The sequence below is a fragment of the Bombus affinis genome, chromosome 5, assembly GCF_024516045.1.
Source record: "Bombus affinis isolate iyBomAffi1 chromosome 5, iyBomAffi1.2, whole genome shotgun sequence".
Taxonomy (NCBI): Eukaryota; Metazoa; Arthropoda; class Insecta; order Hymenoptera; family Apidae; genus Bombus; species Bombus affinis.
This window is the reverse complement of record NC_066348.1, coordinates 1231101-1257928: the sequence shown is the minus strand read 5'-3', so window position 1 is coordinate 1257928 and position 26828 is coordinate 1231101. Positions and strand designations below refer to the sequence as shown.

General features: G+C 36.6%; 2 protein-coding genes and 1 long non-coding RNA gene across 7 annotated transcripts in view; 1 reads left to right on the top strand and 2 right to left on the bottom strand.

Annotated features, from left to right (window-relative positions):
* Positions 1-5405, bottom strand: part of LOC126916292 (beta-1,4-N-acetylgalactosaminyltransferase bre-4-like) — a 38174-nt gene extending 32769 nt beyond the window's left edge. For 2 of the 3 annotated variants that reach the window (XM_050721963.1, XM_050721960.1), the window contains exon 1: positions 4932-5405. The gene's annotated coding sequence lies outside the window, so the exon portion shown is untranslated. Of the gene's footprint in view, positions 1-3897; positions 4129-4931 lie in introns of those variants that run through there. The other variant, XM_050721964.1, reaches the window with a different exon arrangement.
* Positions 5406-5628: 223 nt separating this feature from the next.
* LOC126916308 (uncharacterized) lies at positions 5629-7968 on the top strand. Its single transcript, XR_007710523.1, has 2 exons — positions 5629-5754; positions 7353-7968. It is a non-coding gene; the product is annotated as an uncharacterized LOC126916308 (long non-coding RNA).
* Positions 7561-26828, bottom strand: part of LOC126916295 (low density lipoprotein receptor adapter protein 1-like) — a 33830-nt gene continuing 14562 nt past the window's right edge. For all 3 annotated transcript variants that reach the window (XM_050721970.1, XM_050721968.1, XM_050721969.1), the window contains exons 2-6: positions 14785-14978; positions 13303-13415; positions 11703-11944; positions 9799-9956; positions 7561-9673 (exon numbers count right to left, since the gene is read on the bottom strand). In XM_050721970.1, coding sequence (XP_050577927.1) covers positions 9488-9673; positions 9799-9956; positions 11703-11944; positions 13303-13415; positions 14785-14978 — 893 coding nt within the window. In that variant the 3' untranslated portion in view covers positions 7561-9487. The remainder of the gene's footprint in view (positions 9674-9798; positions 9957-11702; positions 11945-13302; positions 13416-14784; positions 14979-26828) is intronic.

Below are 26828 nucleotides of genomic sequence, written 5' to 3'. Positions count from 1 at the left end.
TGCTACACCTTGTTGCATCGCAATAATGTTCATTCACAGTGGCAATTTAACTTGTAACGGTTTGTTGCGCGTATGCAAAAAGTGTAATTACGTTTGAAAGGACCATATTTCAAAGAGGTAATATCGAGAATTGAACCGAAACGCTGTGTTGTATAGTGTTGCACACACTATATTCCTATTACACATTTATACCAACACTACTTTTGTGCTTTGCATTGAATACAGAAAATAACTATGTATAACCACTGCATGTGCACTCGCATTAGAAACGTAGAACCAATGATTATAGTCTGTTTGATGACATTTATCACAAGTATCAACATGCTAAAGGTAAGTTTAAAGAAATCGACGACCTCTTATGTTCGTATCGTAATGTAATTTGTATCATATTACTTGATACAATATAATAGTCACTACATACTCCATTTGAACTCTATTTATTGGAACGAAATTTTAGTTAATACCCAATTAACCAAATACATGCAGATTGAATGCTATTATCTGATTATCAACTCCTGTTATATGAATTCTAGTGAGCTTGATTATCCGATTTAATCATAACACACGCTGTTCGGCTAATAGAATAATTTTGCTTTAACGTAAGAGATGGTCATTTAGGTATTTTGAACTACATATACGTATATATATATATGTATATGTTTCTCCAATTTTTCGCATTCAGTCTTTCAAAGTTTCAACTTTTTCGAAGGGAACTAGAAAGCGAAGTAAAGCATTCTTTACTCCTTATATAACGTTTTCGCGAGGAAGATGTAAATCTGTACCGAATGAAAATTCTATCACAGTATTCGCGATACGAATAGAATTGTCCAAACAGCAATCGATACGTTTATTTATGACAAGTCGTTATGACAGCACTCTTGAAATTGCTTTTCCTTTTGCTCCGAGATTTATGAGTCAAATGTTGCTCGTAACCAATATCAAACATCAGTCTTATCCTTGGTCGTTACAGAAATGCAATTTACATATTGCGATACGAAAAATAACAAGGAACAATGCCAATGCTTTGTTCCTTAAATTGAATGAAGAAGAAGACACAGAAATGTAATATACCTTCGGTTTTCTCGAATATTTCGAGGTGATAAAATATTTTAGTTTTTTATTTAAGGAGGACAGTATACATCTGTGCTTTAAAAACGTATTTTTGAGAGTTTTAACTTTCAATGCAAGACACGTAGTTCACATCGATCTGCGGCAAACTCGTTTAAGGTAATATACGGAGAGGCGCGAGTTCCTGGAACGAAGAACATATTTTCCGAAAGCCATGGAGTTGTATGTAGCGAAATTTACCGTTAGCTTCTCCTCTACAAGGAGGAACTAGAAACATTTGCTAAATTGTAACTACCCAAAAATATCAATGCACCTAGCTAAATGGTAGTATAAATGCAAGCCAACGAGAGGGTTTTATCCTTTCAACGAAACGCTTGTATGTTATACGGACGAATTTTTTCTTTCGATCCATCAGATTTTATCAGAACTTACGTAACTGGTAAAAGTGTGAAGAAGCTAAAGTTCATAAAGCTTCGAGACTGATCACAATAGTTCTTGAAATAGACATAATATCGCGAATAATAAAAATGCTAACAAATAAATTCGGTTCCATATTTCCCCAGACTGTTTACAAAATTTCTTTAAAATGTTCTTTCAATGTTATGTGGTATTTATAGATTCGTTTAACTAGTCAGATACCTAGTCGGTGAAATAGCTTTACGGCATACCAGAGTACGGTGTTTCTGCCTGTTCCTTTCAATTTTCTTGCTTCTTCGGTTGATTCGCTCCGCAAAACTCAGGATAGTAAAGTTAACTTGCCATCTTACCAAAGGTACCGCGAAATAGCACAAATCCCCCGCCCCGCATCGTCAGCAGTGCACGGTTTAACAAGGAAATCGTTAGACGGAGCGTGATTAACCCCGCCGTTGCGATAATAAACGAGCTACGAGCTTCATAACTCATCGGTGCCCTGGTCTCTTTCTTGTTTGCTATTATGTTCGCATGTTCTTCCTCGCCCTGCTCGATCTTTCGCCTCTAATTAATATAGATCACAAAACATTTGATACGTACTTCGTTTACTGCTAACACATGTTTCGGCCGAAAACATAAAAACACATATGTGCAATTCCATAAAGAGATAACAGATATTCTTTTCAGCCATGAGTTCCTTATTCATTACGTATTTTATTAACGTTCATGTACTGCCGTTACAAAAGTGTCCGAATCATCGTGAACAGTAGCGTATTTCAAACGTAGATTACAAGCAATATACGAATACTACAGCGACGCATTCAAAAAGATGCGAAACAAAGCAATTTCGTTTCTTATCATAATCTGTACACGATAAACGTTGAAGAAAACAAAGGAAACAAGCTTGCAGCGAAAATGTCTACAGTACCACCAAGAGAGAACCTGTTTCGTAAAATGATGAGAATGCACTATCGCGGAAGGGTGAAAGGTAAGAGAGACGAGATGAGCACGATGGAATTTCTTGCCATAATTATCGTGACTTCGTAAGCATATTTAATCATTTAGTCTATGATTAATTAAAAATAATTAGCATTTAATTGAATAAATTAAATGTACTCAATTTTCCGTAGCACGTATATTTCATTTTTGTGTCTGTTTGTTAGGTTTGTCTGATATTAGAATTCTTATATAATAATCCTGTATTATTTTATATACAATTTCTAATTGCACCAATATGTAGGCAGTAGATAATTGTGATAATTATAAATTATATTGAACCAATTGGCTGCGACGTTGATTAGGATTTCATGTCATTCCTAGATGTATTAAGATAGTGATATATTACATTTTCAGTTTATGAAAGCCGATAATTCGGTATTTAATCCTTAAATGCGATTTTGCAATTTATAGTACATTTCACAATGTAAAAATGTCATTTAGTCATACGCAGAAAATTTATAGACTACCGGCAAACCTTTTTCTAATAAAATAGCATGAAATTGAAAGCAAGAGCATCGAGAAATGCAAGTTGCGTTCCGGCTAGAACAGAAACAGAAATCCTTCGCAATCGAGGAATTAAGATAGTTAATTTCGAAGATAAACGATAATTAGGAATGAGTTCATTTCGTAATCTGTTGTTCGAGAGATTGAATTTTTATGTTTTTGGTTTCATATTGATACTTCAAAGCACTATATCTATATCTATATCACTAGAGCCAATAAGTACGATAAATAATTTATCCATCACGATTGGGACGCGAAATTTTTATCGACTAGAACGCGCAAAAAATCCACTAGTTATCTGTGTTTGAATTTCACACCACGTTACGCAATTAGCACATTGCTTAGCAAAGATGAGTGTCCTTTGCGTGGTTTTCTTTTATGCTTCGAAACGTCAAACAACTGGTTGTGCAAGGTCGTTCCTGCTGTTACGTTTTAGTCAGGTCAGTGCACAAGACGCTATATTCTTTGTTTGACCCAGTGCAATAAAAAAAAGTTACGCGAGAAACCACGTAAGAAACTTAGAGGAACACATAGATACGCGTGATTGATTTGCGCTTTTCTCGTGGTGGGATGGTGAAAGATGTCTAATCTAACTAACCGATCATGTAGATCAAATATAAAGAGTAAGGGGAAAAGACCAACTAAAAAATTGGTGACCTACTGTCAGTCGTGACAAGCTGACATTTATAGATGCGTACATTCCATCTCGGCAGATTAAAAGCGGACTATCGCGCATTTAGGTCATCGCACGCACGGTCCCCATTGTTTTAACCTAATGTGTTGTTGAGAGTGGATTTGCACGGATTCCCCTGAATTTCAGTCTTTGCATATTGACATATACTCTCGATTATATACTACGGCAATGTATTGAATTTTAAAATGGTTCTTGTATAAAAAATGGAAGACGTGACTTACCATATTTTTGATCCGTTGCCTGTGTCAAGTAAGTACCAATATTTAAATTTTGTTACTATTATGTCCAAATATTTTTGGGATAACTTCGTTTGATTGTCGCGTCGTCATTCGTTAAATCTAATAGTCGAATCGCGATTCTTCTTTCAAATTTATCAATATAGGCAAAATATATCTTACGCGGCAGTTTAATTAAAGCTCGATTGCAATAAACGAAAACATCTCGCACTGGAATAATTCCAGTTAAACGATTCCGGTACTCTATGGATGAAAGAATACAATAGCGACGTGGCAACAATGATCGCATTGAAGAGACTGCGCCGATAAAGAATAAAGGATGCGTTATTTGTCTAACAAACGATTCCGCTCATTGGCTTGCCTTATTTAATGTCTTAGGAGTATGTGTTGCAGATATCGTTATCTTACGACATTTCCAAATCTTTGAAATGTTTTCACGGCCATTTTCTTAACCTGTTTCACGTAACAGAAATTTATTCCGATTCATATTCCGGAGATTATGCAAATCTCTCAAAAAATGTTAATTCCATTATGGGGTAAAAAGCTGTAAAAGATATAATTACAGCCCCATAATAACGAATTTCCGACTCACTGAAATCACATAGAAAGAACGAGCCATATATATGCAACAAATAAATGTCAGTTATACTTTGCTTTCCGCATTTCTGTACCATGATTCGTAAACATTTGTTCGATATCGGCGAGCAGAACGATTTCACGTGCAGATGTAACCTCTGGAAACACCCATTTACATATCGGTGATGGAGATTTAAATGATATATCAAAGTCGAGCAAAAATGTTCCATTTTACAGTGTAATAATATATAACGTAAATAGTGAATAGTTTCGAGAAATCTATAAAGTATCGAAGAAACGTTGTCATTTCGGTGGCATCGTGACAGCCCTTTCGCCGTCAGCTGTCACGTGAGCGAATGAGTGGAAAAAAATAGCGAAGGACGCGATCGAAGCCGCTTGACAGTTTCGCGAGTCTTTTGTTTTTACGACTGCAAAGTACTTACGATCGTTCGATGCTTGCAGTAGCTACGGATTCCTGGGATTTTCTACTTTTTCTACTTGCACGACCGAGCACAGCTTCCTTAATTCACGTCAGATTCTAGGCCCACGAGTATCAGATTCAGCAGTGAATTCCAACGTTATCGCACGCATTTTGTCAACTGATTGGTTATTAGTATTTCGGTGACTTATAATCAAGTAAACAACAACAGTCAATCATGCGATTGTATCGATATCTCTTGGCAAAAAACATCGTCAAAGAGGACGAGGAATTCGCACTATACACGAACAGTTTGCAGGAGCACGCTCTCTCGACTCCTTCTCAGAAGCACGATCGCACGGTAAAACAGACACTGTCCTTGCGGGATAAACAGCGAGATGACACGTAGGAGAGAAGGATGTCACTGTCTGTTGACCAGTCACTGCCGTTGCAGCTGGACGATCCTGTGGGAAACTTGGACAATAGAGGAAGACGCAAGTCTCCGGTTTCGAAGCTCTTTACCGCGAACATCCTTGGGGAAAAGCTCTCACGGAGACAGATACACGTTCGACAGCGCCTACATGCGGTGATGCTAGTAACTTTTCATGTCAAGAACGAGAACGCGGTTTATCACTGTTCAAAGACGCCATATTGACTGTTACTCTTACACGCACCTGACGCGACATCTGTCCACCATTTTCCGTACTACATTTTAATAGACCGATCGTTTTGTCGTCTTAGATTAAAAAGCGGGAGCGTAATTATGCAACCAAATAACAGTGAATTTGAAAAAAGAAAAGTAAATTAAGAAACAATTAAGAAGAGAGCTCACATTCTACTATAACTCAGTAAGTGAAGCATTACTTTTGCTTTAAACGACCGATTATACTTGGAAATTGCATCGCACATAATCTTGATAGAAATCGATGTATCGTGTTTGTAAATTGTCGACAACTTTATCTGGTTAGAAATTTGAAAAGATGAAACAAGTAGGACAAATAAAAGAATAAATCGTTTTTAATGTTTAAATTGATGATTTAGATCTTCGTTTCTTTCATAGCTTATCCAACTTTTATCGAAATACCATCGAGTATTATAACTTTTCAACCGTTCGAAAGCAATTTAAGTACTACGAGAGGAAATCTATTAAAGGAAGTCTTTCGAATTCAGTAGCCGGTCAGTCCTTGAATCGCTCCACGCTTCTATTGATACTGAACTCTTTGAGCATAGTATTTTTATTTTCTTAGCCATCATATTATCTGTACCGTGATTAAATTTGCACAGCCAGACTATTTTATTTGAGCCTCGATCGATACTTACGAACAGAGCTTCTGCTTTGCGTGCTTCATTTAGAGAATCCTATAAAAGTATTTCAAATGATCATTGCGTTTTATTTTATTTAATATAGACTCTTATTAAAGTTTCAACATTCAAGGTCCCTTTTCAAATCTTTTAAAAATAATATTTTTCAAAAAATTCTTCAAGTACACAAATGTAGACCTTTGTTAAAGTTTGATTGTTTAATTTCGTTAATCAGTATTCTAATAATTGAGATTTTATTGTATAAATGGGTATTTCGAGGTTTCTGTAATTAAATATGTTGAAAAAGAGTTAAGTTTGGATTTGGAAAAACTTGGCCGAAAGCAGTTTCGTATTTAGGACACCTATAGAACCGAACAGCGCCTAGGTAGTTACATTGAAGAGTAGTCTATTTCGTCTTTTGGTCGACAAGGCAGCCCTTTCTATTCGCACAACGCGCACGTTCCTCTTTCGTCCTCCCGGCTTCGCTTTCTACGCTTCCTCTCTTCTTCGTCTGAAACGCGCTCGTTTACCTCCTCTCTATAGAGTAACCTCGAAACATTTCTGCATTAACGTCCTCTCCTGTGCTTCGTATAGAGTATCAGTGTTTGCTACCTTCTGAATAGCCCACCAATATACATATTCATGTGTCACCAGATTATATCTATACGTAATTACTCAACTTAACCTACTCCAATTTTTGCTCTAAAATTATTTACCCCGAATAGCACAATCAGCTGGCTTGCAATTTGTAAAATTATCCAACGCGACTTTATTTGCTTTATTGCCAAACTTGTTAGAGTTATACAAAAGAATTTATTAGCACCGGTAGTTTGCAAAATTTTGCTAATGATATTAGTTCAGTTATGCTAGAGCCCTTGATAATAGCATTTGTAATCAGTTCGTTTAATATAATTTAATATAATCAATTTTGGAAAAGGAATTTACTTCGTGTAAGCGTCTCCATCTAGTGTGGCAGTAAGATAGCAAACTACCTTATCGTGTAATCTTTCGATGCGTAGTACAGCTATTTAATGAGAGAACTTTATTCGAATTATTTTAGATTAAGCGTAACAGTGCACTGACTTCCATTTGATTAAAAAAGATACTATTCTCATATCTACATTAGAATATTTTATTTTTACAGCTGATATCTATCGCCATCTTTAATGTGTTTACGGAGGCAGAGAAACATTCTTATGAAACATAAAATCAATAAAAGCTATACTGTAAATAGCTAATACGTTTCTGTAAAATCTACAAGAACACACGCAATGTTTAAAGTAGATATTCAGTCACTAAGATCAAGAGCGAGGAAATAGGATAGGCCAGAATTATTCAATGATAACGTACGATTGGATATGTATGAGTGTATTTAACGTGTAATTATATTCAAACACTTAGTGATATTAAGCGACGTTGCACAACCGTGGCACAACTGCAAAAATGCACCCCGCCGATCGTATTATGACCATACAAAATTACTGGCAATTTTCACCAACAAAATATCAATTACTCCTATAGTTTGTTTAACAAATCAACGAAACAATCCAACAACAAATACGTATCACTTCCTAACTTGTTTTCGAACACGAAGCTCGACAAGGTTTGAACGTTAGAGTCTAGCTACAAATCGGCCGGCATTTTTAACATCGATTCACAAATAAGTGTGAATGTTACGAACAGCAATGATTGTATAATATCATTTTGCGCTATACATCTATCGAATTTCCTACGAAAATAGCCGACTACGTTCAACTATCGGACAACAAACCTTCGTATACCTATAATGTAACATCGTACGTCATAGATGCTATCGTTCTTCGGGGATGAATATGATTTTTCATGTGACATAAATATAAAATTGCTCAAATATTGTAAAAAAAAAAAGTCAATGCGATGTATATTATATTCTTGCGATAAAAGGAAAAGAGTTCTTTTAAAAAGCTTTTAATATAATAATAACGATACGATAACGATTGTAACTTGCAACAACTCAAAGTCTGATTTGAAATTCTTGAAAGCAAATCCTTGACCGCTTAATTATATTCGCGATTAATCACAAATATGTTATCGTAGATAGACGTGTAATTCAGAGATCGCGAGTATCCCTTCAAGCGACATACTTTACACTCAATGCAAATTCCACATAAATTATCTACGAATTTTGATGATGAACGTGTTAAATAGATACATGCTTTCACAGTATACGTACCAATGCATGTTTTTAATGTCAAATTACTCTTATTTCATAAACTTGACTAAGATCATCTTGCTGACAATATCTATCAGTATGTATTTCAAAAAAATAAAACTAATTTCTACTAATTTCCCTTTTAACAAAAAAGGGGAAAACGGACAAAAATTAATGTCAAAACATATTTCTTTCTTAGAAATTACAACATAAGATCAAAAAATCAAATAGATAATATCAAAAGTATAATTAGTATGTTCTCTGTTATTACCTAATCGTAAACATACGCTCTAAATATATTTTTCGCGTAGAAACAAATTTAAGAACGCCCGACTAAGAAATAGCCCAGCTATTTAACAACGAATAAAATTCGATTATATCTAATGAGAATTATAGGAATTCGTTTTGTTTCGTCGTGGATGATCGGACAATTTGATGTCATCTCTTAAGTATCCTTTGATTTTACGCAAAATCGTTCGGAAATAAATGGTTTTGGTATACAGATAGTGTTAAAATAGTAAAACTTGCTGTAGACGCACGCACACGATACAGTAATATAAAATTGTATACGATATGTGTGAAAGAATTGGCACGGATACAGGCATCATACAAAAAGGTTCTAAAAATTGCTCCCATTTCTTGGTGATGAAACAAAATCCACTTTCTGTCGATTTATTTGTTTTTCCGAGCACCGCTCGATATCGATAGTTCTCCGAGGACGTAAAATGTATGGAAAAATCACCACAACAAAAATCACCGTTCAATCGTCGACTCCGTGATATTCGTAAAATATCGGTAAGCGTATTCGGTAGTCTTGTCACAACAGAACAGGAAATTTTGTTTAGAAATCAGCCGAACGTTACGTTGGAATCGATCGACCAGCACCGTGTTTTTCTCGAAATGGCATTTGCTGCAAGATATTTCTTCCAACGAGTCGATTCATTGATGTTTAATGGTATATCGTGAGTTCGACGATAATAATTAGTCTATTGCTTGATTTTCCTCGGTTGGCCGTTATTCGATAGATGCTTCCAGAGATCGGTGATTAATGGCACGTCTCGGAAGCTATCGGCCGAAGGCTACGCCTGCTACGAGCACATCAAGTCTACAGATCTCGATTCACCCCAAGCATTTTGAATTTTGAAGCCCGTCGTTGGCTTCGGCATAACGTGGTGCGACGCAGACGTCGTGCTGTGTCTCAAAGTCGTCATGGGAATGCTAATAGCGTTACTCTTTTTCTGTATCTTCTTACCATCTTCGTCTTCGAAGCAAACCTAAAAATATCGAAACATCAATATCTTCGTACGTCGAAGTATTTTTAGTGAAATATTTTTATATAACAAAAAAATGTAATCATAATAATGATAGTACGTGAAACGCATTAAAATGAATTGCCTACCCATGAATTTCCGGTTGCTTTAGTCTCATTCGACAAATCAATTAGAAGATTTTTCGGTGTATCGTTCGCATTACGCCGCTGAGCATTGTCTTTGTTCTGTTCGTTAACTTTATTTACGGATTTTGCCTCCTCTTCGTTTTTCTTTTTTTCGTTGTTTTCTAAAAACGAAAAATAACCAAAGAATATTTAATACAGTTAATTGACTAAATCCATTTTTCAAAATGTTTTTACGAGTCTTGTAATGTTACTCTTTCGATTCGTATTAAGAACAAGGACGCGATTTCATCATCAATTGAATAACGTTCCTTGTCAGAGCGCTTCGCACGTGGAATAATCAATAAATAATGGTTTATCAAATCCAGTTTACATAGATTGCGAAATAGAACCTGTTTCAGCAACTCTACGGTACGGTCTCCTAGATACACTTTCATTATCGACCCACATGTACACGAGTATCCACGAGTCTTTGTGATGTGCAAGTAGAATCTTCGCATACAAACACTGATTTCTCGCTTATCGCTAATTGGTAACTCCGAGACATTTCATAGTCCTGAATCAGAAGCGCTTCGTTAATTACAGGACATACCACTAGACCAATGCCTGCGCATTCACAAAAAATGTCTTAATCCGAAGACTATTTGCTTTGATTTACATTTTAATCCTTACGCTTGCATTACCACTCGAAAATACCTGGATATTTCTTCATTTTTGACAAGATATAGTTTAATTACAAGAAAATACAAATAAGGATTATGCGTTGATAACTAATGACTACATTCTGTATCATTATTTTGTTATTATAATATGATAGAATTGATTAAAAAAAATTACTAGATGTTACAACTAAATATCTCCAAAAGAGAAACAAGTTACGAAACGAGCTTCTAATAGAATTTATAACAAACATTGTGAGAAAGGCCACCTGGTTTCTAAAATATGTATTAGGTAACATAAGAAATGATCTAAATTCATAAAAGTGTCGCTGTTGGTTTTCTAGCGGTAACATTTAAAAAATTTCGTGGTAATACAATACCTAAATACATCGATTAATCGTTCATTGAATTTTAATATACCTTTAATCAATTTTTGAACAAATAATTGTAATATACTGTTTGGCGATTCTACAAGAAGTCAATCATTTCGGACGTAAAATTCTGCAAAAATCATGGGCATCGAGTTAGAAACTCTTTGAATGCGTGATATTTGAATAATGTTCGTTCTTCAATAGGTGTCTATTTGAGTAAAGGTACCTTTGTTCGCTAATTTAAATAAAATTCTGTCTTTAATACCATATCTTCCATCCCAAAATTCCATAACTTAATACGTAAATAGTTATCGAAGGAATAATCATAGCTAATTCTCTTTGGGGAGAACGTACTCGACAATGTTTGGGCGAATGAAGGAAACACGCGAGTTGTAATTGTTCTAGCTTCCCACGGAGTTGTAGTTCGGTGCGCACAAGGTTCAATATTACCGAACAATTTCCTAGGGTGCACTCGTAACCTTCTCCGAAGCTCTCCGCAATATCCGCACTCTCGGAGAGTTAAGTGCACAACCACATAGATATTACTGCATCGCACCGACACGATGCACGGACTTTTACAACAGATCAGAAGGTTCTAGATTGAAGCTGACTTTCTTTCCTCGTGTAACAAATTTCATCATTCAGTTCGTCATTTGATTATTTCTTAGTTATAGGATTGTTATCGGTTATCTTGTTGCGAAAACTTTGTGTAAGAGAAAAAGTTATACGATATAAATCGTTGATAATGTGCAGACTACGGATTTTCGACATTTGCAGGAAATTAAAAATTGCAGAAATACACAGAATGTAGCGCTTCAATGTATCCAACGCAGCGTGGTATTGTTAAAACATTACGATAAAGAATAAATAATTTACCTACCATTCCTATCATCGGTTAACGAGGGGCTTTTATCTTGAGCGTGATGGATCCTAGGATCGGCTTGGGACAGCTGCCAAGCCTCGTAAGCTGTGTTAAACGCCTGAGCCACAGTTAACGTTACCGTTTGCGCCATTTTTCTTTTGGGGCAGAGAAACGCATGGCACTCCATAGTTTCGTTCAAATTTGTTGCGATAAATGCGAACACATGATCGTGAGCGGCGTCCGCCGAACAATATGAAATTCTGAAAAGAATTGCTTATGCGTATATACACAACAGAAATTTTAAAGTAAACTATAATTTCTGGGCATGTTTTAGTACAAGCATGTTCTTCATTAAAATTTACACAAATGCCAGAGCATAACACTGTTTCAACTGCTAGTACTAAGTAGTACTATACAGTACTAGGTAATAGTATTATTATACAGTTATCATAATTGCTATAATTACAACCGAGGCCTTTATACTGTGAATATCTTGATGAAACGAGAAACACGAATATTCGCGAACTGTAAAAATGTATGAAAACCAGGAATATGCAATTATTTTCGCTACGTAACAAAGGAATACGTACCAAAGGAATTACAATGGAATTATAAAGAAAAGTTTCTCTGAAAGCACACGTGAAGGACATTTCGAATTATTGTTTAAACTGCGCGAGATTAAAGAACAAAAAGCTGGCGATCATTCAAAGATAACAAACTCTCTTAAAAGTCATTAAAATAAAAGGTGTCTTTTTGTAAAATAAAACTATACCATAATATTAACACGAGTAAATATTAAGGATAATTTTAAATTTTATCTGTTAATCGTGTATGAATTCTAGTCGTTTATATGAACCAAGTGTTAATTAAAGTGGTATTAACAGCCTCGGTGTATTACAGTGAAACTTGAGAATGTCGTGTGATTAAGAAAATATATAGTCTAAGTCGTTACCACGTTTCTTCGCTTTTTATGAACCGTAAAATTTCATGTTACAACCAGAATGCCTTTTAAACGCATTAAAATTGTGTGAAAGAAATTGTGTAATTGAAATGATATTAATATCATATTCAATTTTTTTCTTATCTTTAATCTATTTCTAATGGAGTTGTTCAAACGGAGGTATCGAAAAAAAGTCGTTCGTTTATTAAAATATTCAAAACTGAAAACACAAATAGCATTGTTGGCTGTAATTGTTTTTCCATATGATTGTTTCCGAAGGGAATATTTTGACGATGTAAACACAATCACAAAAACAAGCAAAAAGGTTAAAAAATAGAGGAAAAACAACGATACGGTTTCTCATTTCGATACGAATTCAGATATCGAAAGATCCATTGGGGAAATCATAGTTTCAAATTGACAAAGAGAATAATATTCCAGAATCGAATCACGTAACGTTTGCTTGTCGCCATTGCGCGATATTTCGAATATATTTTAGCCTGAATATCGGATATTACGTTGGCTGACGCAAAGGGAAATGTACAACAAGCCAGAACCAACAAATCCGGTTTCGTCCGATTACAGCTCTCCAATCGTGACTGACGTGTGTATACGCGTTTCGCAAAGCAGGAAATGCTTCGGATACGTTCATGGAGTTCTGTCTTGTTTCATATGTACCTGTATATAGACACTTGAAGCTGATCTTCTTCCGTGGCAAGGTCCGTCATTCTAATACCCTTTAAACTCACGGCTAAAGAGACCCGTTGCAGCTTCTTACCGCTTGCTTTTGCCTACAATATTAAAAGAACGTTTCATTCACCATAAAATCTCATCATAAAATTTCGTAAATTCTCTTTATGTTAATTTTAACAAAGTAATTAATACATATATTAGGTTGTCCGAAAAGTGTCTTTCTTTTACAGACACGTCTTTTACAACGATGCATCTTTATACAAATATGAAACCTAATCTGTCGAACGGTGTGATCTTTATTTTGATAAAACAAAATGGATCGTACGTAATTCGATAAAATAATATAAAACGAAAGAAACCTTTCGGATCACCTAATATATGTATAATAGATATACATCGTGAAGCTAAATTGTTGGTACAAACGAAGGGGGGCGAATTTTGTTTCATCGGTGAATGAACATTTTGGTCCAAGGGCCTTGGGACACTGTAATCGTCGTCACAGGAGAAATATATTTGTTTAATGAACGGCTTTATCAGTTCGCTGTAGAAACACGGTTCAAAGTAAACGAGAAGAAAGAGGGCTAATTCTGTTTCGAGAAACGAAATATCTTCTCGAGCAACGGTAAACTTGCCGTGACATTTTGCAGTAATGTAATCGTGAAACTCGGCCAGAATAAACGTCGGAGTAAAATCATCGAATTAACTTCCCCAAAAGATTATTTAAACTGGCTTGAATCCTCTAAAAAATTTGAAGACAGCTGGTCTGTACATATTGTACGGTAACTATGTCTCCCAGAAGAGCGATAAAATAGAGGATAGGGTTATAAATAATTTGACGTTTAATAAAACGGAAAAATCTAATTTACGCGGAACATCGTTGAAAACGGACAGAATTATTCAAGGGAAACGGACAAAATTTGTCATTAACGAAGCTATTAACTTTCGCGTTAAACCAAATTAATTACCTTGTTAAATGTATTGACTTCGTTTAATTGCATCGTAGAACGATGGATAGATCGGTGTCGTATACAAGTAAAATGCCCTTTGTAATCAATCACTTTGTTAAAATGATACAGAAAAAGTAGCGCATCAAGGGTGAAGTTTAAACTATCGCTAGTTAAAATTAAAAAAGTTTAGAAAGTAAATTTGTTGTTGATCTCTATAAGGTTTAACGGCAAGTTTTAGCTACCAAGTCGAGAACGTTTATCGATCTTATCTAACGTCGTAATTTATTTTGTCGAGAAATTAATGAGCTAGGTGCTACCGAGGTTGCACACCGGGGAAATTTATGCGTAATTTTACATGTCGTCTTCTTCGCCCGTTTCAAGAACGTTTTGATCGCGCTCGAAATAGCTACAAAAAGCAATTTTGCTCGGGGAAATGTTTCTCGCGATGCAAACTAATACATACAATCTCTTTAGTCTGTTAACGTGTAATTATAAAAGTCATGGATCAAAGTGTACCTACCATAGTAATGACGGTTTTGATGGCTTCGGCCGTAGCTTCTTCGCTCGAGGGTGTTTCGACTAGGGTACTACCTAAATATTTGAGGGTGAACCTGGCTTCCGATGCATCCTCAGATTCATCGTGCGTTGTACCAGCAGAACCGCTGCCCTCTACGCATTCGCGACTATTCGCTAGAGCCCATTCCTCGCATAGTTCTGCAAATTAACGTCGAACACATTATACAAACTCATCTTACAACATTCGTTCGTTTGCCTCCCCGATGACAGTCATTAATTTGCGTTGTGAATTAAATCGAAACACATTTCTTCTTCGGAACATTGTAAGATGTTATTTTTTAATTTATTAATAGGAGTTTCTGGTTAATGAATGGCCCGGTTAATACATTAAGAAGATGCGTACAAACATTAATGTATCGAATAATAGAATAAAATAACAGATAAGGAAAATATCTTCTAATCGAAACAGGTATATACGAACATATAACAGCTCGCTGGAGATAAATACGTCGGTAAATGGAATGGGGGATGACCGGTGTAACATTAGTCTTGCTACATACAACTACGTAAACCAGTCTCGTTCTCTGACCGCGTCGTGTCGGGAATGGCACGTGTGCCAATAATGGATGCTCATAGTATCGTGCAATCGGTATTCTCGTTTGATGCATCTCCTATCAGTTTGGACACCTTCTATCGATCACCCAAGAATTGACCAATTCCATTCGACAAGCGAATTGTATCAAGTGTTACGTACTAATTATGAAGGAGCTTTGAGAACAGATAAGATAATTAGAAATATTTGATTTACGTTCGAACAGTTTCGGACATGCTTTTACAATATGTTGTATTTTTATTCTGACCTGAAAATATCATACACAGAGTATAAATTTCTTGAGCGATCTGCTCTATTTTTAATAAATTTAGCTGTTTAGTGTTGTATACGCGTAATCGGATTTTATCGTGTTGTATCTTGTATCACGAACTTGTATAAAAATTGAAATTTTAGTGTAGTTTTATATGGGACGCAGTGTATTCTTATCATTCTTCAACAATCTTCCACGAACATTTTTGTATTTCGAGAGAACAGTTCTCGGTATTATTGTACTTCATAAACTTTTAAAACTCTACGAACAATTCTCACGTAGGAGGCAAGAAAATATATCATGGTGGCATCGTGCAATAGAGCAAACGACAAAAGTATTCCTTGGAGAAGCTGTAAAAGTTCCTCAAGAGTAGAACGAGAAGTTTTTTATACTTCAGACATTTCTACGCCGAAGGAAAATCGGTTTCGATACTTTCAGATGTTTCTAACGATGTTTCTCCGCAATTCTTTGACCGAAACGAATCTTCTCTATAAATGTCACAAGTTTCTAAAAAGAATACCATATGGTACGTTAGAGAAATTTTTGTTTCCTTCAGTTCCTCGGATAGAATAGATAGAATAAACAGAAAGTTGTTAAAACATCCCTTGATCGTGACTCGAAAAATTTCTACTTATCTTGTGTTACTTGGATTTTAACTTCGTTCGTTCAATAATCACGTCCTCCAATTCTGTTTCAGTCCAAACGTCACTCCAATTAAGTTTCTCACACAGCTTTCCCACGTCTACGATTCAATTAGATGATCCGACGATTGTTTCGATGTCCAACGATTCTCTTTGTTCTTACGAATTCGCACAAAGCAACGGGGCGTCCATTGAAACAGTTTCCTGGTGTTCTCTTCGACGAAAAGGTTATCATTCTAAACGACTATCTCGCGAGATAATTAACAAAGGATCCATCTTAATTTTTTATGCTCGCATATTTTTCATACTCGTCGAATTCTTTGTTTTTATTCGTATAACGTTACAGAACATCCAAATATTATTTTGACTCGTCTGGATATCTTTGAATGGTACTGAGAGTATACATTTAGAGCGAAAAAACGAAGTGCGAATAAAATAAACATTAAACATATTTTATAATACAATCGATAACTGGTCGAATACTTATGCGGTGAAACGTACATTAACGCGTTGGGTTTCTTGTGAGAAGACTCGTGGCTGATATCGATGCGACGGTGACGAGCACGAGTTGAAAGTTTTCAAGTAAAAGCACTTCAAAAATACAAGGCGACGGTCTTTGGACCTGGCAGCGTCTCGAAAGAATTGAAAGTAATTACGGTAGGTTTTTCAGCAATTACTATGCATCGCTGGTACTGTGTACCGTCTAGTGTACAAAAGTAAGTTACTTGCACAACCGGCATGCTTTAACTCACAAGGATCTAATTTTCTTTAGGCATAAGAAATTCATTGCCTTAGAATTGTTACCCTCTTGCTACCAGCGGAACACTTTTAGAGATTACAAACCATTAAGAGTTTCGGAAAAGGCTTTGGAAAATATGTTCATTTGAAAAAATAAAGAAAAAGGAATAATTGAATTTTGTTTTAAAACAAAATATTTCCTATATCTATCTGTTATGTATGAACTCGTGTGGTTCGTTGGCACGGTTATTATTAAATTTGCCAATTTCCAATTTCTGTGAAACGTTGCGAATTGTTGGAACAAAAAAAACGATAAGGGAAGGTGAAAAATAGCGAATCGAGCTTTTCCGTTAGCCCGGCCACTGAGTGGTGAGCCGCAAATTAAATCTTCTTCCAGGCCTTTTACCACGATATCCACGTGACCCTTGGATATCGGATTTACTTCTCTTTTACTTCTGGCCTGATTCATTCGATAGGGACTTCAGCTTATCGCCATAGCCTTGTTGCTTCTTACTCCATTTTCCAAGAAATGCTTAATACAGTCCATAAGAAAAGAATTACTTGAATAATTTTCTATACCTTAAACCCTGAATCCAGCTTACAACAAGTCGGAAATACATAAAGAAGTTCTAGTTGATAGTATATCATAGTGCTATAAGATACTGCAGTTTCTTCAAACTTCATAAAATATTCAACAAAGGATCGTTTTTGTTATGAATCCTTCGACTGCATTATCAACTGAAGCAATCTTGTTCACAGAGTTAACTACAAGCCAATTTGAATTTATAACTTTCTGAGAAAACACAGTTAGAAAGATGTGCATAATAAAGAAGAAGCAATGCGCTGATCGGTATTAATCTCGAACAACGCGTCCTATAGAAAACCGCAAACCATTGCTTGTTTTCCGTCAACCCACAATCGATAAATAAACACCACCGTAACACTCGTATCCACGGTAATGCGATAGCGCCTATTACGATTCGTTAATACCTGCAACCATTGTTTATTCGTGCATCACCGATGCAACATTGATCGTTCTCAATTGATGCCTGGGTAGATACATAAATTCCCTGAATTATGCAAACGAAACTAATCACGTGGACTGATTCGATAGAATTAACCGAATAACAGTTCCGTGTTCACAAATAATTTCAGAAACACGTCTAATTTTTTTTATTGAAGTACGTATGTATATTTCTAGATTCGTTATTCTCATTCTGGCGTATATTTTGCTCCATAGAATCTGTTAATAGTAGCAGGAAATACCCAAAGAAAGAAGTGCTGACATTGAAGCGAGTAACCCTTCGTTTCTCGTATTTTTCAGCCGCAATATACCATAAGATTCCTATTCAACAAAAGTTCAAAATAGAAGCATCTGTGTATGTGCGTATACCTGTATAGAGAGCTCTTTCATTTCATTTTCTTCAAAAACCGGCTTCAGGTAGTACCTTTTCTGACAGATATATATAAATATGTATATATGTACATACATACATCTTAGATACACGTACATACATATGTATCTTCAACGACTTCATCATTTTATTCGATATTTTTATTTGTAAATATTTTAATATAGAATTAATGTACAAGATACAAAGGATTCCATATTGTTAAACCTAACCCAATCTACTTTCGTACATTGAAAAATAAATTTCATGCCTAATAATAATGCTTATCTTCACCGTCTCATGCACATCGATATCAACACCTCTGCTACTAAATCAACTCTGCACCGTGTCGCATCGATTAACAAGAAACAAGCACGACTATAAGCCGAGGGCACGGTTGTCTAATTTAAAAATACGCCGGTATTAATAAAAACATACAACCGATAACACCAGCGGGCCGTTAAATATTCATTAAAGATAATTCTCTTATGAATTATACACTGATGCTGTATGTTAACGAAGTGGCGACATTGAATAAATTATTATACAATACACAGCAGGTAAAATGAAATAGGCTGTCAATGTTACAGTAAATATAACGTCGATATATGTAACTTGCTTCTAATAGGCTTACAGAAAAGAGAAGTAAGATATTTTAGTCCCTTAACGATGAAACATTCGGAAAGGATTTACTATCAACAGATTTGGTACTAACAAATTTTTGTCTTTTTCGAATTTGTACCTATACAGTAATGTAATAGCAAATTGAGTTCACGATTAAGCAGGATGTATCGCGTTCCTCAAAAATATCGCGGAAATAATCTTCAAACCATGCACTGAGTTTATCCTGTGCATTATGCGGTGTTAACGGTTCGACCATTAAAGTATAATCAAGGCATAAACGGAAGCTTTCATAGCGAGGAGTTTAGGTGACCGCCCTTTTTGGAAGCAGCAAAGGGGATAGGAGTGAAAATCCTCAAAGCTTGGGAAAGCTAGCTTCGGTAAACTCGAGATCTTTATTTCCAGCAAATAGGAAGACGTGCTACCATATCTTTAAGTCTAAAGACTGCTATGACTAGAGAGGACTAGTTATATTTATCCCTTTACATAAATCATAGTTACCATTCCAACAATTTTCTCCTTGTTGTTTCCTTATGTTTTTCTACTCCTCCAAACCTTTGCGAGACCAAGCCAACCGGTAAGAAATCAACAATATCGAAAGATAACTTGGCTTCTATCGCGAGAGTTCACGGTTCGCGATAAGTCATGCGGCGTTTTCGTCTTGGAACATTAATTTGTTGGGTTTCCGCGGTTACGCGAAGAAGAATAATGGCTGGTTGGGCTGGTTTTCCAAGGTAGAAGATACGTCGGAGGTACATTTTCCTTGATTATGCGAAGGGAACAAAAGGCAGCGAAAGGTAGGGACACGCCACCAATTCCGGTATACTTGCACCGACAACTTTTTAAAGTTGCGTTACCGAGCCGACTAATTGCGTCCGGACCTCGCAAACAATCTCGCTACTATACAAATAATTATTACCAGATATATACTAGTCAGATAGAAACAAGCCGATAAACTTTCTCGGAGCAAAAGTTTTAGCATTTTTAATATTAAACTGAAAACACGATAAGAAGAATTCTCTCACCCAACTTTGCGTTGTTCTCCTCCGCTGCTCGAGAAAACAAGAACCACTCTATTTGCTCGGGGTTATTATCTCTTTGCGCGTATTCCTTTTCCTTTCTTTAACTTCCTGGTTTCAATCGACTCGGTCAGATCATTAGGATCTCGAAGAACAGTTACAATTATGTCACTCCCTCTGTAGTCAGGTAATTGAACGTACGTTGCAAGATAATTGGAAAAGCTTTCGCAGACAGAAAGTGGAGGATGAAATTGCAAATGAGCTTGCCCATATTTCTATGACCAGCTAATGAACTTCATTAACGTGTTTTATTAGAATGCACGAACAGTTGTCGCTTCAATCTTCGTCGACTAAAATCTTGCTCGAGATATATTTCAGAAACGAATCGGCATTAAGAGAAGAAAAGTAGGTCCCGATCACGTCCGTGAAATTTTGCTTTTTCCAGGCTCCTCCGAAAAGCTTCGGACACTTTTCTTCGGAAAAAGTGTCAATTATTCTTCTTTGTTCGGAGAGACGAAAGACATTCGAACGAAAGGGCCATCGGAGACTGTAGTGGACGAAAAGGATAGCAACAACGTCACTCAGCAGCTCGAAACGACTTCTTTTTCTGGTGGGGCACCTGGGAGAAAAGATTCCTTTCCACCGTCACTTGGACGCGTTCCTCCCTTAGGACCTTTTATTTCTATTTTTCAACTGAACTTTTCGTTCGAACGAGCAAATTTCCAATTAACGTCATTATTGTCTGTCAGCGTAGAATCTACTTTCCAGTTGCCTGAATATTAATCGTCTTTTTATCGTCGCGGTGTCAATAATTCAAATTTTCATTCGCTACCTTTTTAGATGTTTCTTTTACCGCGCAGCCTGTTATACTGAAAAATGTAATTACACGTAACATAAAATGTACCTCAGAAAGCTGCGCTGACGCGATGAAACTCGATGAAATTTCACTGAAATTTTCTGGAACGCGTCATATACATTTATAACGGAACTTTTGAAACTTTAAAAAGTTGTATGTATTTGCATTTTATATTTCTCAATGAGTCGTATGTATCAATCAAGGCAAGCGGTGTTAAAATTCAGCGATTCTTCTCGTCTGTTACATCGACCCAATCTAAACGAAGTCTAAATTGCCAAGAAGTAAAACACCTTATGCGAGATTACTTGCGATGAAGAAATATAAAATCATCGTAAGTAATTTTAGCGCCAGTAATGACTTTCTCTCTTCCAGCTTCGGGTCGCATTTACCGCGATTTGCATGCAAAATATCATGTGTTCGAAATGACAACCGAACGCGGTTGACTTTATTCTTCTTTCTCCTTGGAGACATCTTGTCGACATGTTTTCCCTTCCTCGAAACTGTTCCTCCTTCCGCTCTCTGATATTAAAACAAAGACTCCCTCGACTTGAACTTTTTAACGTTTGAATGCAAACGAGCTCGATTGAGTTTGATATTGACATAAAAATAACGGAAAAGAAATGTCTGGTTGATGGAAAGCAGTTTGCTCCTATATCCGCAGGCTTATTCTCAACAGTTCAGAGTGGAGAGTCGTTGCCATTGGAATAGTAATTCGTCCATGGAAGATAAGTGGGTACTTGTTATTGAAATTTCCACCGACATGCACGACGGAACAAAATTAACGTTGTAGCCGTTTACGATAAACCAATCAGTGCAGCGAGCAATTACCAGATACGGTGACGCGGTGAATGAAATTAAATGCCATTTTACATAATTTGATAATACATTTTTTCAAACGTAAGTATCAACATATTGGAAAGCATCGAGGCTCGTAGTCAAAAGCAAAGTAACGTTAAAAATTGAAATTCGGTAGAGCAGCCATGTATGAAGCTTTAATTCGCAGTTGTACTTTACGTAATTTTTACGTTAAGGAACATCATACAAGTTAAATCAGTTAGGAGAAAGATTATACTGTACACTGTGATACGTTCTTCCACTCTATTAATATCATAAGAGGATCATATATTATAACGCGAATGTTTCAGTGAATGAGATTAAGTTGGAGTGAATGTCCGTATCGCGAAAGAAGATTCTGCGATATATGTATTTGAAAGAGAGTTCTATTATAAACCAGTTCATAATAAACGTATAGAATCATAAGAGGATTTGATTTTAAAAATATTATACGTCGCCGCGAGGAGTAGAGCTTTGTCTCTTACGTTCTCCCGTCGTGTAATTCTATCGAGCTCGTGGAAAGAAAGGATCTGCTTCTAGCTTCCACGTATAAATTTCCACGTATTTTAGAAATCGAATTAAACGCTGAATCACCATAGACGGCTAATTAGTCTGTCAGAGTGGAGATCATTTCCAATACTTTGCTTTATCGTACACGGTTAATTTCCGTTTGCCAAATGCCTGGATTCGGAGCTCGGGGAAAGCTTCCACCGACAAGTCACCCCTGAAATTTTCCAGGTTTCCCCGGTAACCTATGAATCTTCGATCCTCGGCCTTCGTCGCTTGCGCTGTCGTCTTATTAACCGTGTTCAGACGCCAGAAAGGTTGGCATGGGAAGGGAGGGTGGCTACGTAACTTCGTCGAAACTAATCCTAAGGGAAGCAGGGAATGGTTATGTTAGAGCTGAACAGCCCGTGACGAATCCTATTACAACGAATGGATTATCCCCAGAATGGCACCAATCCCTAGTTTCATCACGAATCTAAACTTATTCGTTGTCGGTGTATGTAAGATAAATGATAATGTGTAATTAATAGTCATCAGTTACCGTTTCACGTATGCAAAAATATGCGAGTTCAGGTAACCGTAGGCACTTCTGAAATCTTAATAAAGATAACTCAAGATGGAGCGACTGCATACATATAGATAGTTAATAAATTAAATAAATTTTAAATAAATTAAATAAATTTAAATGAAATAAATAAATTTTAGATACGCTTACGTGCAGCTTTTCGCACGGAACAAAATCGCAGGTACCGAAAACTGCTTTTTTCTAACGATCGATTAAACAAGAAAATACGGAATCGCAACGCTATACGAAAGCCATTACCTAAGTCGTCTCAGTTACTCGTGAAAACGTTTATACGAGTCGTTATTCTTGTTGGTTCACGCCTAACTACCATCCCGAGGTTCCGTGCATTCTCTCTACTTTATTCTTTCGAAACCGAAACTATAAATCTAGAAAAATCTACAGAAACTGACAAGTGTGGAATGTGTTTCCGGGCCACACGGCAAATGTAAACGTTTAACGAGCCCCGACGAATAACTACGAGTTCAAGCGATCTTCATCTTATCTACCATGCTCGTTAATTTCCTTTCCTTTTTATGATTAACGATCTGTCCAAGGTTTGATATTGCGCTTTATCGACGTACGCGTTCAGCTATTTGCTCGCAATTACAATGCTCAAGCAGTCGTTAATCAATCTTCGGTATTATCGCTCAACTTGAATTACGCACAATTATGATTAACTGCGGTTGACGATATTTCCCATTGCAAGCAATACCATTTACATATACATCATCCTTAAAACAACGATGATGCTTTATCGTTGATAGATTATTTACGCAAGAATCGATTTTAGATAACCACCAGAGAACCGAACCGTAAATCATTAATGTCGGTACCGAAGGGAGCTCTGTGGAATACACAAGTACCTTGTCAACAGTTTCTGTACGTACAATCGTGCTATTTGAGTGGTTATTACGCATTGAATGTTTTAAATCAAAAAGAAACATTGTATCTATAGAATATACTTCAGCCGATGGATTTATCGTATTATTTTATTTTATTTTTTTTTTTTTTTTTTTTATTAATTTTTACTCTATGTTAATTCTGTGTAACTATATCTACAACAGTACTTATTTACACTGTTTTCTTTTACTTTCCACGCCCTTATACCAAATGTTCGTGAAATCAAGCTTGACGAAATGTATGCGATGAGAATGCACGTAAAGGGAAACGCTTAACCGTGAAACTAATTTCGTTTAACAGAACTAAACGCTCGTGCGAAATACGCTTAATCTTACTGACAGAAGTTAAACGCGTCCTGATCGCAATTTCGATCGTAAATCACGAATCGTCGAAACTCCTGAGAGCGATGACTAGCTCTAGAATTTTCGTCACCAGTGGCTGCTGGCTTTCTTTCGCCCTCTTTTTCCGCTTACCTCCCATTCATCGACTCTGAGGCTGTGGCACAGCTTTCGTGTGAAATTCATTTCCCTCTGAAAAGTTTCCCATTTCGGGGACTGGTAATGCACGCTAATCAAAGAAAACTCTCGGTTGCGAAAAAGTATGAAGAAAAGTAATCATTTTGTGCGAGAAATAGCACATACGATTGAAGAGCGCGCGGTTCGTAATAGAATCGTGAAAACGCGAAACAGAAATCATCTTAAAATCGACGTAGATGGAAAACAAACGAGTTTGTTTAACCAAGCAAACAAACGATTTCCTATCGCCTGAATCGAATCTAAATGATTGTTTAATTATAAAATCAATTTTACGAGAAAAATAGAGGAAAATTTTAAGGGAGATTGTGGACGTTTTTCTTGATGGCAGACAGACGTAAATTGCAAGGAGCGAATAAATGATAAAATTTGCATTGGAAGTGTGTAGGGTTGACAGGAAGTCAACGGAAAATCGGTTTGGCTGGAATCCAAAACCCATGATCTTTCGAATAAGGTTGATGTGTATTGGTTGATAAACGCGACCACCTCTTTCAACAGCGCTCCAATCTTGGATCGAATTTTTTCATCTCTCTATGCTTATTATCGCGAGCTCGTTGTCGTCGTCGATACCTACGTGCGCCGCTGCAAAGAATGCTTTTACACGACCAAATGGAAAGTACGGAATTGAATCGAATAACGAAAGAAGTACGTCTATTTGACGTACGGGTTTTAACAAGCTGCCTTTGATCTATCAGCGATGCGGAAGTTTATTTTCGATAAACCTTTTTCCTTTATTTTTCACGTTATATTTACCTTACTAACTTATCAAATTGCTTTTCTCAGTTTTGCAAAATAAAATCAAATAATCTTTCCGAACTAAGTTTTTCCTCACTTCGTGCTTCTTTTTTTTCTGCCCTATTTTTTCATTTTTGCTAACGGAAAATGGAGAAGAAGTATACATAGTCGACGTGTATTGACGAATCCCACGAGTGTAGTTAATCGTGGCAAATCGAATTTCCATGCTAGAAATCTCGACAAAAACCCAAGAGATACCGATAGCAGCGGTGTGGGGGATTGCCATTTAATTTGTATTTAAATCGGCCTTCGAGCCGTTCGCCCTCTATCTTGGCTCTCTAAACGGACAATTGGAATAAAATCTCATGCATAACGTGACCTTCTATTTTCCCAAAATTTCAATAAGTTCTAGTCCTCCACGATGATCTTCGTGTCCTTTTTCATAAAACTAGAGCTCGTTTAAATTATTCGAGAGTTTATGCATGCATTTAGTTGGTCCAATGATTGATCTTATCTTAGAGGATAGTGCCAACCGATCGATCCTTATCTCAATGCGAAGCAGCAAATGCTGTTGTTCCATTAGAAACGGCAGTCGCGCGGACAGGTAGCGTCGGGTGCAAACACTAGCACAATAGCAGTTTCATCACGACACGGTCGTGTATTTGTGTCAGAGGTAACTCAACCCTGGAAACGTTGCTGACATTTGCCACATTACAGGAAATGATAAGCTTCTCTTGGATGCTGCTCGATTACAGCCGGAAATGATTAAAATACGAAGCACGAGTCTGAGTAAAATTCATCTTAAATATAAATTATTCGCTCGTTCGCTGTAACAATTACAAGAGCGACATGAAAAACAAATTACGCGAAAGATCTGTGACTGATAATCATCGACGAATCTCCGTAGAAGATAATTATTATCATTGATTCGTCCCCTATGGGCATTCTCGCAACTATATTAATGCCAAGCAGAAGACAATGTCAATGGGGATTAATTTGCGAGACAAACGAAATTCAATGGAACCTAATGGCACTTAAACCGCTCGTACGAAGCGTCGAATACTCATTCTACTCTTCGCGGCTGTCCATATCGACACGATGACACTGTATAAATTCTTAATGCGATCGAAAGTCAAATATTTAAGATGCAATCGCTCGATGAGTTAACGAAACGCATAGATTTGCTAAAGCTTGTAAATCATTGTCGGCCGGCAAATTTAAACTCGCAGCGGTCGCAGTGGCAAGGTCATTTGCATTAACATCCGCGAATCGTTCAATTGCTACCAACCGCTATGAATATTTATGATAGTCAGGGAAACCTACTTTAGCGTTAATTGCAAATACGGATCCCGTGTATCAATTATCGCGCAACGTTCGCGTTTAATGTAACTTCGATCGAGCCTTTCGTCTCCACCGATTCTTACTTTGCTCTCTAGGACAGTAACAGGTTTCGTTCGCCGAGAGAATTAAAACTTCTACATTGATAGCGAGGAAATTGCAACGGCGTCGCATCGAAGCTTTTAAAAAGTGCGCGTGCATTAAAAGCGAACGGTGAAACAAAACTTTCAGACGATGCAACGAAAGTTTAGTTTCTACTGGGAAAAGTTTGTCGCCTAACGTATTTCCCGGAATACCAAGTTACCAACCTATATCGACAATTCGAATCCCATTGTACCTATATAGGTACCCGCAATGTTTCAAATTTTAAAAGCATTCTGCACTGTAATCGCATAAAATCACATTAGAACGGTAGAGATTTTTTAGCAGTATTTTATCCATTACGGCGATACGTCAACCACCACGTATACATGCATAATTTTGCATCTATCATCAGCGAAACATTTC